At 40.9% G+C, this 18213-nt stretch overlaps 1 protein-coding gene across 1 annotated transcript in view; it reads right to left on the reverse strand.

Annotated features, from left to right (window-relative positions):
- The window catches only part of PEPD (peptidase D), a 143185-nt gene that overhangs the window by 24380 nt on the left and 100592 nt on the right, over positions 1–18213 (reverse strand). The window contains exon 12 of the mRNA XM_084214878.1: positions 14811–14959. Within this exon, the coding sequence (XP_084071004.1) occupies positions 14811–14959 (149 nt within the window). The remainder of the gene's footprint in view (positions 1–14810; positions 14960–18213) is intronic.

The following is an 18213-nucleotide window of genomic DNA, read 5'->3' on the forward strand; positions in this document are numbered from 1 at the left end:
CCCATGCTGCCAGAGCTGCAGACAGCACTGGGGCAGCTCTGGGCACAGGGAAATTCAACTTCTGCTGGAGGCACCCTGCTAAATAATACAAATCTTGGTTTACAAATAAATAGGTATTCAAATAGTCTTAATTAAAAAGAAAGGGTTTAGAGATAGATTGCACTTTCTATTCTATTGTCTGGCTTCATGCTTTATTCTGTTATGACTATGAGGTGGTGGCCACCCCCCTCCAAGACACTTAACCTACAAGCCCTGGATAAAACTCTCATATACAGACTATTACTTGAGTGCTAAGACAAAATAGGAAGATATTCTGAGCTGACTAGACAGTGAAATAAGTGGAGTGATTTTTTGGTCTTCACTTAAAAAATTGTGATACCTTGTCTTGTTTGATATGAGAGGATTCCCATCATGCTAGGAATAAACTTTAATAATAAGGTTCAAACAGATTTCTACCCATTTCTTACACAGGTAATTTGACAGAGGATCTAAATGCAAATCTTCAAGCATTTCCTACTGCCTTTGTAATATTAAAAACATTTATTTTGTGAAGAGAAAGCACTATTTTACAGTACTAAGGCAACTACTTAAAAGTATAGAAAAAATCCACAGAAAAAAGGAACAACCATAATTCAAGGAAGGTGTATTTGGTCTTTGTCCATTTTATACAAAAGTATATTCATATATTGTATGCATTTATTATAGAGTAAACAGAAATATATGATGCTTTGAAATTATTTTAAAACTAAAATTGTATTAATTTTATCTGGCAATTGAAATCTTTATAATACAATGGCCTGTGCAAGCCCAGCTGTCTCTGGGACTGACTGGCATCCCTGCACTCAGGTGTCACTCAGATACCTAGCAATTATACTCAAAGAGTAGAAATCCTTAAATTCTGCAAATCTAATTTTCCTTTGTAGATACTGAACTTCAATAATTGCAAAAAGCAGAGAAAAGAGGCAAAATTGAATATCAGAGCTGATAGCTTCATCAATCTGACAACTTGCTAAGAAGCCATGAGCAGAACTTTTTGGTATGCTCGTATGATGTGCAACTCACCAATCTGGAAATGCCCCAAGGACCTGCAGTGAGATATGTGAGTCCCTCTGCAAAGCCCAGAGGTGTCTCACTGCTCAGATGCAGAATGCTGAAAGCCCAGAGGTGCTCATTCTGTGCACACATCGTGTGGACAGCTTTAGCATGTTCAAGGAAACAATGCCACAGAAGAGTCTGCAGGCAGCCAGGAACAATCTGCCCCACAGATTGCAGACTTGCAGGTGTGAAGAAGAACACTGGCTCAACAGTGCTGAATGAACATTTTGTACAAAGAATCCTGGGTTTGTGGAGGTGCCTCAACTTTTGGATTATTTGGGGTCCAGCAGAGACCTCTGTGCCTGCTGCAAGCTGGCAGGAGAAGTCAAACACCATATCAGCATTCTTGTAGGGAGAAAAAGCAGCTAAAAACCAATCAAACCCCACAACAACAACTTCCAAGTGCCTCTGCCACTGGGTGTGTGAGTTACCTCAGTGGCTGGCTGCTCTGACACATGGGCCAGCACTGACTCCCACCACCAATCACTCACCAGCATGTTTAACTCATGTATTATTATTTTTAAGCCTTGGTGAAGTTTATCACAGTTGCAGACATGCTTTTTGTGTAAGAACTTTTATGATAGTTGCAGAAGTGCTTTTTGTGAGAAAGGTTAGTTCTGTTATTATCTTTAAGCCAATTTATAAACCAATTATAGTCCAGTGACAGATGAGGTTTAAAAAGTCAGACTGGAGGGTCCTTGGACTTTGACAGCTTGTACCAAAATGAGTCTGTAGTCAGGAAAATCTGCTGATGAGGTGTCTGCTCCCTTCCTAATTCTCTGCCAAATGAGACACTGGGTACTACAGGTCACTGAAGCAGGGTCTGGCTCCCCAGGGAAGCTCAGTCCCCAGGCTCATTAGGCTGGGATTTGTAACCTGCCATGCAGCACGTGCTCAGGAGAGAGCTCAGCTCAAACCCACCTTTTACAGCAACCTGAGATTCCTGGAGGTACAGAGTGAAGGAACTACACAGCAGCAACCAGACACTGGAGATGTGCAGCAATGAAATAAACCAGACTGTGCATTAACTAATAAAAATCTAGGGATGTTATTAGTTTTCAGACACAATGCAAACAGTACAGTGGAGGTTTGCAGATGTGTGAGGCACCACTTAAAAATGGCAAACTTTGTGCATTAAGTTTGCCTAAAGTCTTTTTTTAAAGGTATCCCCATAAAGCTAAATGATATCTGATACTCTTAGATATTAATGTGAAAGAAATGAAAAAGAAAAAATTAATATTATCTTACTTCCTTGAAAATATTTCCTCTCTGATATCTGTTTGCCAAACCACACAAAATTTCAGATAAAACACCAGGTTCAAGGACTCTGCAATAATAAAGATCTCTGCAATATTGTGTGACCTCTTTGATCACACCAATGGAGGGGATTTTTGTGCCCTCTTTGCCACCCCCCAAAAAGAAAGAAAAGCTTCTCTAGTGAAACCAGAAATCAAAAGCATTCCTATCTTTTGATGAATATACCATAAATTTTTTAACAGTAGAATTAAAAAGATGAGTTGCTATAACACATCATGCTATAAACTGTTCCTCAGCTGCTGTTAACTCACTGGTATTTTTATCCCAGTGATTATTATCTGAAGTTTTATTAGAAGCCATTTGAGAACATAAACTAGAAACAGCATACAAAAATAATTTAGAATTACTGCGTGGTACTTAGCCACTCTGGTCAGAAAGTACTCTGAAAAGGCCTAACAGGATTTTTTTGGCCACTACTTAGGGTACTTTGTGGTTGTAATGTGACAATGATTAAACCACAAATGATTTAACAGGTTTTTTTTGTTGCTGTTGTTGTTGGGTGGGGGTTTTTTGCCAACACAGATGTCACAATCTTACTAAAAAAAAAGAGTATGGCAAGGTTCTAGTAACTTCTCCCCAAATTGTGCTAAGGTTAAGTTACATTTAATTTCCAAGTGTCCACAGACAAGGGCAAAAGGCCCAATGTCCCCTGGCAGTGCCACTGAAATGCAGACAGAACACACAATCCCAGTCCAGCCAGCAACCCATTGGAACAGATTAAAATCTGCCAACTGGCAGAGACCATATCAGACATAAAACAATAGGTCTTCAGAATTCAATCAGACCCAGTTTAAAAAGCAAACCAAAACATAATTTAAATACTAAAAACCAATTATCTTTTCCCTCTTCAGTTGGGTGCTAGAGAAACAATTGTCATATTTGTGATTTTCATGCTTTCTTTTTGGCCCACTACATGAAACACTCAGTAGTTGCTCTGGTTTTGAACTTGGTGTCTTGCAGCACCAGGTAAGGCAACTCTGCCAGGGGGCAAACCCCCAAAAGTTGGAGTCTGGCAGTGCCAATGTTTGGGCAGCAGTGAATCTGCTGTGTGCATGGCCACATGGCTCATGGGGTGAGCGTTATTTGGCTCATGGATGCCAAATTCAGGGAAGCAATTTCTGACTGTACTTTACAGCTGTGCCCTGTGAGGAGTAGAGCCTGTTAACTTTCCCAGCCCAAAAGGGAACAGACAGAATTTGCTGCTCTGTCACACCTGCAAATCCCTTCAGTTCTGACTGCAGGGATTGCCAGACCTGCCCCTGCCCTGTGCCTGGAGCCCCAGTGGCACAGCTCCACACCAGGATGGTATTTCTGGGCAATAAACTCACCCCTTTATTCCAGGCATGGGAGTTACTGGAGGGAAAGAGAGATTGATCCTCATCACCTCTGAAATCTGGACTTCTTCAAAAGGCTGGACAGCACTGTGCTATTCAGCTGTACTGTGACATTCCCTTTGCATCACTGTGATGGAGGTTTTCAGCAGTAATTCCATCTTCCCAATTACAAACCCTGCACAAGGTGAGCTGTCAGGCATCATAAGCAACGTGAGGATGACATTCTGCCATGCAGAAACATCAAGAAAAGCAATATGAATAGATGCAGGTGTGGAGTAAGAGGAGGGATTTTTTCCATGTCTGGATGCAGCACTGGGATTGAGCAGTGCTGGCAGACACTACTTTACAGCATGTTCCTTCAAAATAGGTCTGTGTTGAAGAGGAAAAAAGGAAAAGGATTGACAGAATGAAGGAAGTGTTGGAGGGAGTGATTGCAGTGTGGAAACTTATCAATCTTTGAAGCTCAGAAAAGACCCTGTTTAGATAAGACTCAGGGCTAACAGCATAATTTATGTCTGGCAGGTTTGCACTCTGACAGCTACAGCTGATGCAGTGTCAAGATTGAGGGACTTGTGAACTTTGCACTTCATCTCAAACTACAGCAAATATCAAGCACAATTCCTGAACACTGAGCTGTGAGCAAATCAGTGCAGGTACTAAAAATCAGACAAGGTACAGGCAGCTCATTCCCCAATATCACTATTAAAACCAGAATTGCACAATGTTACGATAACAGCACGTTACAACTAGGAAAAAAGGATTAAAAAAAAAAAAGGTCTTAAACCAAACCCCATTCAGTATAGAAAGGCAAAAAACCTGCAGCCAGTTTAGGCTGGGTCTGTACAGATATCTAAATGTAGTTGCTTGTGCAAGCCACACCTTTGAAGAATCCCTAAAAGTAGTGAAAAAATCCACTGAGCTGGAAAGCTGCAGGTTTGCCCCTGAGCCATGGCAGCTCCTGCAGACTCAGCTCAGGCACCTTGAGAGGAGAGGGATTCCAGGGCACGAAGGCCCAACAGTTTAAAGTGCCTGTTTTTGTACCCCTGGGGGTTGCTCAGCATTATTTCAGCCTCTGAATGCTGCAGTGCTCCTGTCCATCACAGCAGGAGGAGCAGCTCCCAGGTTTGCAGCACCTGCTGAAGCTGTCAGAAAACTCCCTTTTCTTTCACCTCTTGCCATGGGTTACTGCTGTACTGAACAGGTGACCAACAATGAGAGCTCCACTAATCAATGATACCATTTTTAATTAATATATTGAAAGAATAAAGAACTTCAATTTGATTGACAGTATTGTCTATGCATCCTTTAGTGCCTTCTGCTTTTATTCCCTAAGTAGCAGCAATGCCTCAACGATTTCCACTGAGAAAACCACAATTAACACACCACAGAAAGCTGTTCTACCTCTGCTGGGTCCATCTCAGAGAGGCAGTATTCAACTTTTGTTGAATTTTTTGTTTGTTTATCAACTGATGAACATTAATGCCAGCAAAAAAAAGTATAGTCCACTCTATTCAATAGAGAAGAGAGAGCAGATTACAAACAGCTTTTAAAAACATATATTGACAAGATTTACTTTCCAATCTGTCTTTCAACACAGTAACACATTCTGAACTGCATGGAGGGAAAAATAATACTGTGGTGCCATTCAGCAAGATTTGTGAATATCAAATATTGGTTACAATAAGCCCTAAAAGCATTTGTTCTTCAGAGGAACTGGAATAAAATCTTCAACTTTTGTCAGTAATTTTTTATTCCTGAGAAGAATTGTTTTGCTGCAGATATTACAGCAGATTAATAATGATCAGCAGGGCTTTGACTAAAATATGACAATTTGAATGGGAATAATTCATATGGGCATCTTGAAATTATACAAACTGTAGAACAGATTGTGTTCTCATACCCTTCCCTGTTGTACTACTGTCAAAATTTCCAGTTTACAGTCCAGCTTCTTTTTAAAAATTCACCAAAGTCAGCTACTGTTTTTATAGAGCACAACAGAGAAGCATGACCACATGGTGTTCCACTAAGCACAACTCTGGACTACAAATAATAAAAAATACTTCCATGCAAAAAACTCCCATTGTATGTGAATGAGAACCTTCTACCTGGGGGGATAAATATTGGTAACAGTTACAGTTATTTTCTTTAGGTATAATAGATTTCAATCCTAGTTGGATACAGTGACAATTACTCTAAAGCACTATTAGAAACCAAAAATCAATCTGAATTGTAAAGAAGTTATAGAACTGTTGTGGACAAAAAGAAGCAGTAATCTGTGAAGCTGTAAATTTTGAATTTGCATATATTGCCAAGTACAACTCTGCTGAGCTTAATAACAGAAACACCTGCTGGTAATATGATCTGCTATGCCAAATATATACCCTAGCTATTAGTTTTCATTAAATTGTTTTTATTAAACAGTTCTTTAATTGAGTTATTTTAATCTTTGCTCTTGGTACTATTCTACCTGAGCTGGATTCTCCACTCTTCTTTCTTTGTTAGAGGCATTTTACTAGAAAATAGAACAGGGAATCATACTGCTGGTTTGAATTCAAATCACAGCATTTTTTGTTGTTTAAATAGGTTATTTTTAAAACTAGTAGTGGTTCACTAAACTTACCTCTTGACAGTCTCACTGAAAGAACTGTGCCTCAGTGTTTAGGTACCAAAGGAGGACACACCATCCAAAATCTACATCCTGCTGTACTAAAATACAGAGCACTCCCCCTCTAGAGTCCCTGGGCTCACCCCTCTACCCCCATCAGCTTTACCACTTCAATCCTTTAGCATCAGGCAAACAGAGAGGAGGCAAAACACTGGAAAATAAAGTGGCCTCTTTGTTTTGTCCTTGTAATTCACAACATTCCTTGGAAAGCTGTACGTGGGAAAACTAGCTAAGACAACCCCTTCATTGCAAAGCAGTTAGGAAGCTCCAACAATAAAAAACCCCTGAAGAAATCAGGAGAAATGCACAAAAAGTGGTCAGAGTTTCACAGAGCAGCTCAACTCATGCAGTTACAGCTGCCCACAGGACAAAGAGCACGTGGGATGAACGTTGTTCTGCACCCTACAAACACACATCCTCTTGCAGCAAGGGGACACCAGGGTGGCTGGCACTCAGACTGCAGCAGGACACAGCAGCCACGCACAGGAACACACTGCCTGCCCTCCAGGCTGCCTGTGCAGGGGCTCATGGCACACCTGAGATGTTCCACCCTAGAGAACTCCCAAGTCCTCAGAGTCAGACCTACAGAAGGGCCCCCCTGAATCATTCTGTTTCTCAAATAATTCATTCTGAAATTGTCTGAACACAACAAAGAAATGACAGAGTGGAAGGGTAGCTCCTAACATTACAGAAACACCTTCAAACACCCATTCTCAACTGCAAAATGCAAGACTTGACCCAGTGAGGCACCTGGAGCAAAGACAGAGGAGGGGCCAGCAGGTACAGAGAACTTTCTGAACTCTGCTGGCCTGTGCTCACTGGCTGCTCCAGCCTCTCCCCTTGGCCTCTCCATCTCAAAACACCTGAGTCTTTTGGGAACTACTTACTTGGCATTTATTTAGCATCTACAGCAAAAGGGTACCCATTTCTTGTAGGCTCTGAGGATCAGCTGGTATCTACATGATTAACAAAAGGATCTTTTACTTGTTTGGTATGTAGGTCTACTTCTTTGCCTGAAATGTTTTTGACTGTACTTAAAGTGTACTTGATTGCACTTTCTTGGTCAAAGATTATATGGCAATCCTGGCATCAATGAAATCTGCAAAGTCTGATCTTTGACCCTGGGAGACAGGATTTAAGAGCTTTAAGAACCCATGTCTTTAAGTGAAACTGGATTTCTGGGAGAGCCATACACAAGGAACCTTCCAGCCCTAACATGGAGAAACCTCCATCTTGTGTTATCAGAGATGTTAGTCCTGGGGCAGAGATTTTCTTCAAAACCTTCCTCAAATGCATTTATTGGAAAAGCAAATCCTGAAAGCCAGAGGCAAGGCAGTACTCACTGTCTTGGATAGTAAAATGCAGAACTTGGGGATATGCATATAAGATGAGCTCCAACTTGAAAAATGCAGAGATAGAAATCCTATAGGGAAACCCTGTGGTAATGTCAGTATCCCAAGGAGGAATTCATGCTGCACATAAACTGATGTGATGAACAACAACTTCTGTGCATATTTGGAACTAATTTTTATTTTTTGTTTTATTGAAACAAACAAACATCAATCAGCAAATATTCCCAGCTGCATAGCTAATGTCTGAATGCAATTTTGATTCAATGGGGACTCTGTATACACAAGCTTTTCAAATCATAAAAATGTAGAGATAGGGACTTGAGTGGCTGCCAACCTTGCCTTACTCAACTGTTCCTTGGGAGCAGTTTGCTAGACAAGGAGATCTTTTTTGAAACTGGAATTTAGGACAATGGACCTTACAGAGTGAGGTATTTCAATTCCTTCTTCCTTTCACCCCAAATATTAATGTACATAACTTAAAAGATTAAAAAAAAGATTTTTTTCAACACAGATTTTGCAGTAGTACCAGGCATGCTAAGCACAACCAGCTCTCTTCCTTCCCTTTCTCCTGTGATTTTCCATTAGTCTACAGAAAAGACAGAGAGTAATGCTTGGAGGTCCCAGGATGCAATTGCAAAAGGATGAAGATGGAAAGTATGTGATTGCTCCAATATTTAGCTCATTAATCTTAAAGACTCTGTTTATGCTCTAGTGCATTCATGCAAAATAGTTCTAATTGCAAAGCTGAGATAGGCATACTTCCTTTTTAGTTCTTCTCAGCACAGTAGCAACTTATTATATTTCAGAAACTTCAATGTTTCTATAAACAGAAACTAGGAATTAAATGTATAGAACTGAAATTATTAATATTCTTTAAATGCTTAAGATAATAACCTGACCAACAAATAGCAGAAATCACTTGAGAGGCTGCCCATGGTATAAATACACAGCCATTTGCTGAAGAATAAAAGAGAAGCCACTCCACAGAGACTCCTTTAACACCACAGGACCCTCTGTGTCCCTGACAGCAACACATTGGTCCAAGAGCAGGGTGGTGCCCAGGGCTGGGCCAGGAATGGCCACACCTCAGAGACATCCAGCACTGCCCTGCCCTGGGCACAGCCCCAGCTGAGAACACAGGCACTGCTCCTCAGCAGCACCTCCCTGGCCTCTGCCACTGGCATTTCCACGGGCATGTTTCATGTTGTCAACATAGCATGGAGTCATTCAGGTTAGGAGGGATAGCAGGAGGGTACCAAGCCCTGGCTCAGCGCAGGGTTAACTTGAAAGTTAGATCATTTTTCTTCAACAATTTGTTTTCTTGAGTTTCAGAGAGGGACTTACAGCAAAACAAACTATTTCACACTTTTTTACCCCCAATAGATTGATATAAATTCCCAAGAGCAAACAATAGTGGTCTCCCAGGTGTAACCAGTGACAAATGATGGATAACAAAGCTAACACATAGACATTGGATCTAACTTACGCAACTAGGGTAAAGAATGGAGTGAGACAGATTTGGGAGCCATGCACATTTGCCCCTTCTAACCCCCTTCAGATCTCTCCACTATTAACAACATGCCTAACTTGCTCTAAAAAGAGTCTAATCTACTCCTGCAGTTCAGGTTTACAGCTGCTGCCATGAGAGGTGCTCCAGACACCAGAGCTGAGACCTCACAGCCTGCCCTTCACACTGCCCTCAGCAGCCTCATGCCTACTGAGGGTGTGCTACACAATACTATTTTTCCACCAGAGTTTGCTTTTTTAAGCCTGGGCAATTATGGGGGTGGGGGAGAGCTAGACTAAAAGCAGTAATTTTATGGTTATAGCATCAAGGACTCCAGAGTTGAGCAATATCCACTGACAGTGTCTGTGTGAGCTTTGCTTGGCCCCTTGGTGCTGATGTGTTTCGGTTCAGTCCTTCACTTACATGAACATCTACTCCTTTACACAGGATTTCAAATCACCTAGGCCTTGCTGATGCTGCTGCCTGTTCCAGTCCTGCAGTAAAATCTTTAAAAATGTAAAAAAAAAAGTCAGTGAATCTTGCCAGAGGAAGATACCCAGGGCTATGTTTTGCAATGAAGGCAGCTGGCTAAAGGACAGAAGATGTCATGCAAGCAAAACTGCAACATCCATTCATGTGTTACTACAGCCATGGAGGAGAGCCTCAGCAGTACCAGTGGAAAAGCTTCCACCAGACCAAGCAGAGCTTCCCACCAACCACAAGATGCAAATCCACAGGAAGCTCCAAGTTAATTTACTTCTAGAGCTACCCAGTTTCCAGAAGACTCCAACCACCAAGGCAAGCACAGCTCCTGATAAACCACTGAAGATTTCTGTTCATTATATAACTCCTCTTCCATCTGTTGCAAATGCTGAAAACAAGCAAGAAAAAACAAAAACCCAAGAGACTTCACAAGAAGGCAAGCATGGCAAATGCACCTAAAAGTTGCCTCTGGTAATCAGCAACCTTTCTTGCACCAGACTCAGGTTCCCAGCAGGATGCTAAGCAACTCGCTTCAAACACAGGGGGTTTTTAAAATTTATTTTACATTTTTTTTTTCATTAATAATTTTCTTTCATTTTACCAGAGTTTGGCTTGACAATCTGGAGTGTAATTTGCAGAAAGGCTGGGCTCTCAGCAGCTGTAACAGAGGTCAAAACAGCTGTGGTTTGAGCAAGAGCAATGGTCAACTCTCTTAATAAAGATCTTGAGTCTGAAGAATTTCCATCTTGGAATCCCAAATGAGTCAATAGCTTCTACAGTAACCTCTCTAGCCTGCTGGCTCCTGCCTGCAGAAGGGGGACTGCTGCCCACTTGCACATCATTAAGATGCAGTGCAAGCAAACTTCCTTGCCTGCCCAGCACCTGTGTACTGTTATGATGAGCACTCTGAGAAAAAACTGGTGAGGACATTGATAATTTTGGATTCAGAGCAGGTTTAGAACAGTAGGCAATAAACAGCTCCAGGCCATGCACAGAACAAAAGGTTAAACTAAATTACTGAATAGCTGCTCATTAGCTCAGCCCTTACTGTTATATGCATTGTGTGAAGAGTGAGAAACAATGAATGTATCTACAGGAACATTTAATTCCAATCATCCTTGGAGGTGCAATCTCTTGGTTTTCCCCCCTTACTGTGTTTTTGTGTACACAGTGGAATTTTGAAGTGTATGAATTGAGTTCATTTCAGATGAAAGTAAACTGGGAGATGTGCTCCAGGACTGCATTTAATGTGCCTCAACCTTTGGCAAATCCAATGAGATTAAAAAAGAATGCAGAAGTGAGACAAATTAGGACACTAACTTCTAATGTGCCTCAACCTTTGGCAAATCCAATGAGATTAAAAAAGAATGCAGAAGTGAGACAAATTAGGACACTAACTTCTGGAATACTCTGAGACACGTGGCTTTACAATTTCACTCTTTTTAAACTATTCTTTCTATGTAGCATATACCTGTAAAGCACACATATATATATATATATAAAAAATTGTTTCTCAAATCACTGTTCTGAGAAAAAAACAAATGATGCCTCAGCCACTGAAGGAAATGAAAGTGTCAATTTTCTGCACATCTGCCCCTGTATTTTAGTATTTTAGTTCTGTGGAAGAGGAAATTTAATGCAGATGGACTTGACACAATTAAGAATATCCCCTAAGCAGAAATGCAACATTCCTCTCTGACATCTTGGATCATAGGCCTGACTTTGTAGGAAAGACAATTAGCCCACTGCCACACAAGCACACTTTTTTTACTTTCTCTTCAGTGAACAGCATCACAGTCTTCATCAGTGCTCCCTGTTCAGTGGTTTCAAAACTGCTGATTATGCAAGACTGAGTAAGTCTTCCTCCCCTTTTATTTTAAACAGATTTTGTTTGTGGCAGAAGTTGTGACAACTTGGGCTGTCATCCTACAGAGGGTTCCTTAACTTTCAGAATATATTATTTGCCTTGCAGAAGGAATTCTGTTCTTGGAGTTGTAAGGTAAGGAGACCCATCTATATGATTAGAGCTGTTTCTATATTGGGACCATGCACAGAATGTAGTAGATGAATGCATCTCTATAATGAAATACAATGTTTTGGAGTATTTTTAAAATTACAACAACTGTTTGTATGTAGAAATATACACAGAATGTATTAGGAGGTCTATTATCTCTCAGAAAATACCTGCACTCAAAAGTTAATTAGGATCACATGAGAGCCAAACTGTAAAAAGAAATGCAAAGCTCTGAATTAAACACACCTGTACAGAATGTTTAAGGTTGCTAGCAAGCTGTGTCCTTCCATAAACACAGTTATGTAACCCAGTATTTGGTCAGTGACCCTCCCTACAGTCCTCACTCCCTGTCTTGCAGTCAGAAAGACCCCAGGAATGATCAACATCCTGATGACAACCACTAGATGTGCCCTGTGACCCCTGCCACAAGGCACAGTTCAGGAGATAAGCAGCATTTCCTGCAGCTGCTGACTGTGCTGTGCCACTCTCACCCAGCCTGCTCCAGGAATGGCTCCTGCCACCTGACCAGTCCCTTGGCTGGCTTGGACCTCAGGAACCCTGGGAAATGAAGACTAGCAAAAATAACAGAAGCAAAATTAACATAGGCTCCATAATCCAGACAATCTCACTAAAACATGATGGCTCTGGATTTTAAATTTAGTGCCTCCAACCCTGCAATCTCTTTTGCCTCTTTTGGAGACACAAAGTGTAACAGGGAGAAGAGACTTGTGAATTCACATCATCATTTCTTGCTCCCCTCTGTGACAGTACCTGTCTCCTCAGGGGCAGATCCCAGTGCTTTAGCCAAGGAGCTCCCAAATGAGGTTTCTGTAAGGAGGCTGCAGCCTCTCTCCCTGCAATATTTCCCTCTGGACAGCAGTGACAATGGCATCACCCCCTGAGGGGCTCTGGGCTTTCTCAGCAGCCTGACAAGTCTGTGACACTAACCATGCTGCAAAGGTCAGCATTTCCATTTCTTCTTTTTCAGAATCCTGGTCTTCCAGGAGATCTTAAAAAGGACCTGAAGAGCAGACTTCTCAGATGGGGAAAATTTTTGCATGTTACCAGACTCTTAACTGGATCTGTAATTCAAGAGTCCAGGTTGCATTTCATTGCACTCTGAAGTACAAAAGGAATGAAACCAATGAACCAGGCCATGTTCTGTAGATACAAAATTCATCATTACTAGTCTCCTGAAGAGTGTAAATGCATTTGCACTGTTCTTCCAAACAGGCAGGACAACAGTAAGAACAGAAAGTTCAGTCCCTTTTTCTGCCAGAGACTAAGAATGATTTGTCTGTCTGTGGATCTCAAGCTCCCAGAGCCAGTAAAAGACCCTTGCAACTACTTCTCCGAAATTTAGTATGTCCTTACTTTCTGACACTGTAAATAAAGTGTTCAGCAAACTGAGAAATTCTCTACACCACCCTGAGCAGATCATATTAGCTCTCAAATTCTGAAGACAGTCTGCAACTTATTAGCATAAAATACTGCTAAAAATGTTACATGAAATTAAAGGTGACACTGAAATGTAACACGAACTGTGGAGTAGGGACGAGTCTTGAGGGGAGGAACAGCAGATGATGAAGAATGCATATTGTTATTAAAATAGCAAAATATCTAGTCTCATTTTGCAGATAAACATCAAGTTCTATTTCTCCTGATGCCTTGAGAGGCTACCTAGAAGAGAGGCTAGACAGAGTTAAAGGAATAAATAGGGATTTATTAAAAAGGCTTTCAAAGGACACACCTGGGGCAGTACAAGAGCCTGGCCAAGGCTACACCCAAGATGGACAATGGATCACACATTTTCACACTTTTATAAGTTTTGGTCCATTTCCATATTGGGGTTAATTGTCCAATTACAGCTTCAGGTTATGAAGTCCCATCCTCACAGATTGCTCTCCTCAATTCACTGTTGGTTACAATTTTGGCCTGAAGCTGCACTGGTATCCTCAGCTCTCAGGCTGGAAAAGGATTGTTTTGTCTGACTGAACTGTGAGGAGAACCTGCTAACACTCTATATGAAGTTCAGAGTTATATACTAATGCAGAATCTGGAAAATATGAAAGCTAAAACTTAAGGCATCACTCTCTTGCAAACTGCTGAAATCAACAGGGCTGCTGCCAGCCTGTGTAACAGGAAAATTGCTTCTGTTCCAACAGGCAATCCAGAAAGCTCAGGCACTCAAGGCCTGATGACTGAAGACTAATACAGCACATTTAAAGGATAAGTGTGCTTTGTGCATTGAGTACATTCTTCTTGAAGATGTTCCATTAGTAATACTGAGAAATGCTCAAGTACCTTCACCAGTGACAAAATCACAGCAGCAGCTAGCTCTAAAACATTTATTTGCTGGCCTGAAAGCAGAATGGGAGAAAAATAAGGTTTTCATTAAGCCAGACAGTTGTTTCAAATGAAAATGTGTATTTGTTGAATCAGTTTGCCTGCAATTTAAAGGCATACAGTGAAGTACCCAATAGCCAGTGCTTTTGAAAGCTTTTTAAAGCTAATTATCCTTCCCAAAGATGCACACTCTATCCCTTTTTCAACAGAAGATTTCTATTGTGTCTACACATAAAATACAGAAGATACTTGAAAAAAACAAAAGCACAACATGTGCTCACACAAACTGACTTCAGCATTTGGCAGAAGCTTCCTGAAAAGATGGCTGGCTGTGTAAAGACACATCTGAGCAACAACTGTCATCATTACTAGTCTCATGAAGAGTGTAAATGCATTTGCACCGTTCTTCCAAACAGGCAAGACAACAATAAGAACAGAAAGCAGATGAAGGGAATTAAAAATAAATAAATATTAAAGTATCTTATTAATTGTGTTAATAATTGTTTCTATGTTACATCTTTAAAAGTGTATGGAAAATGTGGTGTATCCTAACACTATATATTAGAAGCTGCTTAACCATGGAAATTAATTTTACCATCTCATTCCCTTCCAACAGTTTCTAAAAGGCAAACATAATTGATTTGACAGCCTGAATGCTGCTACCAAAGCTCTCAACTCCTGCTGGCAGATCCTTTACCTGGCTTGATTGCTGCCATGACAGCCCTTGAGGCCTTCAGCACTGCCTCATAGATAGCCCTCTGGTCAGCTGTGAACTTGCCATTGGCAGGGAAGGTGCAGGTGATGTCAGAGCTATAGCAGTAATATTCTCCTCCCATATCAAACAGGCTGAAAAGGAAACACAAGGGAAAGAAATGAAAATTTAGTTCCAAAGCAATAGTAGAACATAGTGGATCTTTGTCTTGCTCTGCACATAATATCATCTATATTTTGGAAGATCACCAGTATAATCACTGCTTGAACACTGTTCTAAGTAAAAGAGGATGACAGTCCCTTGGAATCTCCTGGCAGAAGGGTATCTGCATTCCACATGGCTTAAATGGACACCCTCATGGGCTGTGCTGGTTAGGATGGGAATGCTCAGAGAACACAGAAAGGAAGATAAAAAGGATCCACTCTAAGCTCCTCAGTTCCAGTTTCTAGGAATTCTTCTCAGAAGAAAAAATATGTTCTTCTTTCTTTCCTGAAAAATGCTAGCACCACATACAGCATCCAACATCCAAACCAGAACCCCACTTAACAATCCTTAATGGAATAAGGATTATGGAAAAAGCCAACCATAAAAGTACACACAGTACAGCTCTCTGCATCAGAGGCAGAAGAAAGAAATTATGAAGTGCTTTCTTTTATGGGAAAAAAACCTGGCTTACCCCTTGATTGTTTATTCTATACACAAATAAATGACTCACCACTGATTGCTCAGCTGCCAGAAATCAAGCTACAAGAACAGCAAGTGGGACTCCACACCTTTGTGAGGACCACATAAGACATTTGCAGTACCATGCTTCTCAAGCCTGCTTGATAAGGCACTGCATTGCCTTCAGCAGGATCAGAAATCAGTAAATTACCAAATAACCAATTGGACCAGACAACACTTGAGCAAACAACCCCCTTGGTTCATCATGTATTGATTACAGGAAGGCACATTTCACATACAAGATTTTGATCTTGATACAGTATTTGTGTGACCTCCTGATTTCTGTGGTAATGAGTCAGAGTTGAAATCTGTGAATTTAAGTCTTCTTCCAACCACCCCAAACAACTATGAGGGGCTAATCACCATAAGAAATATGATTTTCCTTCACTGTGCTTGAAAACCTTGGAGTTTTCCTCCTCTTGCTGCTTTTGCACAGCAGGGTCAGTCAGACAGCACAAGCAGAAGGCAGGGCACTCCACTGGGGCACCCTCTCTGCCACTGAGTCCTAATTACAGCAGCAATTAAAAACTGTGCAGTGTGGCTCTGTCCCCAAGCAGCATGTGTGACTAGGTAAGGATAAATATAAGCTACCACAAAAATTGCTATCACACTCTGCTGGAGCCCATCACCATTTCCAAACAGCTCTACTGAAAGCAATGGACAGTGAATAAACAAAGGCAATCATGATAAAACTAAAGAATATTTCAGCAGGGCTAGGACTCTTCTTGCTGCATTGCACACACAAGGCACATAAAGATTTACTCCAAGAACTTTTAAGATCCACTCTACAATTTCCTCCATGAACAAATCTCTGCCCTGAGTGACTCCCTGCCCTGCCTGGAGTCTTTGCCAGCCTCCCCAGACTGGGCAAGGTTCAGCTGCAGAGACTTGCAGGACTGGAACATCAGGAACTGCCCCAGTGGCTGCAGCTGCAGAGCTGCACGAGGCTTAAAGCTGCAGGAGCAGCTGCTCAGGAGAGTGCTGCAGAGAGAACTGCAAAGCTACCTGTGTCACCAGGCTAATGCACACACCACAGTCATTCACCTAAACATGTTAAACCAGAGAGCTGCTAGCTGAAAAAAGATACAAAACAGGCAGCAAATGTCAGGGTGAAAAAACCATGACTGGACACCAGCATAGAAACTGTAAACCAGCCTGGCCAAACCTCAAAATCAGAAGTGCCATCAACACTGCCTAAGTTTTCATTTCATGGTTAGACTCACTTCTAAAAATTATTAAAGTTGCAACTAAAAAAATCTGCAGATACAGAAAAGTAGTTGCAGCAACTGAGAATCATGGAAGAAGCTGCTACATGCTGGAATGTACCAACAAGAAATAGATCAGTTCTAAACCTTTGAACCCATCCCAGACTGACCCTTTCAAAGTCACAAATCAAGTTTCAAGATGCTCTGTGTGCTCTGCAGCAGTTCTGTGGCCTAACTGTTGCACTTACAAGTGCAAATGCCAATTCAGCAGGGTGACACTAAAGCTTGGACTAACAACTTGAGAATTCCCTGAACATGTCTACTGGAAGTTGCTATGCTTTGTGTATTTTATGATATATTTTACCCTGCAAAGTAGTTATTCTGAACTTACCAGAGGCAGAATTTTACCTATGTCTTTAACCTTACAATTATCAGCATTTTCTGAACCCCTTTCATCACTCAGCAGCTGTTAAATAATTTTTCAGTTACAGGAGAACTGAGCAATGGAAAAAAAAAAATCACAAAGCTGATGGTACACCAAAACAAGGCTCACAAGCTAGGAAGCACCATTTGTTCAGGTCTCTTGGCTTCCAGACAAGAGGAGACATGAGGGAAGATGATCTTTCAAATTCCACCACAGACCATCCAGCCTGTATGCTTCAGTGAGAAAGCATCCAAACCAAATGGGACATCTGGGAGATATTTTGGCTCTTATCAGGAATTCTCTTCCATTTAACTTCAGTTGGGAACATATCCATTAGCTAAAATGTTGCCCAAGACATGGAAATAGCCAAACTATTGTAGTTAAACTGAGAAAATAATGGGAGCCTGAGAAGATCCCAGTTTCATATATTTGCTTGCCAGGCAAAATAAATGGTGAAGCACATTTATATCAAATAAAATGTATGACAGCTACTATCTTTTCCTGTTGACTAACCAGAAAGAAAATTCTAAAAGAAGGTTCCTTAAAAAAACCCCACATTTATTTTACCCTGAAATTAGATGGTAAATTGCTAGTGAAAAAGATACTACTAGTGCATTCTAGTTTGTTCTCAACTGCATGTACAAAATTACCTGTCTGATAGTGTAGTCTTAAAAGGGTCACATACAGAAACAACTACTTAATGTTGTTTGGACTGTTATCAAATGTAGCAGCAATATAAACAAACTAAGTGCAGAAATGAAAACAGGCCTGCAGGCATCTTCATCTATAGCTTACCTTTTAGTTTAAAAACAGAACAACATATGCAATAATGTAATAAACATTCACCAAACCCTATCATTTCCCTTTTAGATGAATTAAGTGCTACACATCTAGCAGACTGTGTATGTTGTCAGCATATATACATTGCATATACATTACATTTTGTATGACAAAACTTAACTGTGAGTTCAGTTTTCTGCTAAATGATGAAAAAAATTCATTCTAAAAATACCCTTTCATCACTCCTTCTGCAGCA

The sequence above is a fragment of the Fringilla coelebs genome (genome assembly GCF_963513975.1).
Source record: "Fringilla coelebs genome assembly, chromosome: 14".
NCBI classification, from domain to species: domain Eukaryota; kingdom Metazoa; phylum Chordata; class Aves; order Passeriformes; family Fringillidae; genus Fringilla; species Fringilla coelebs.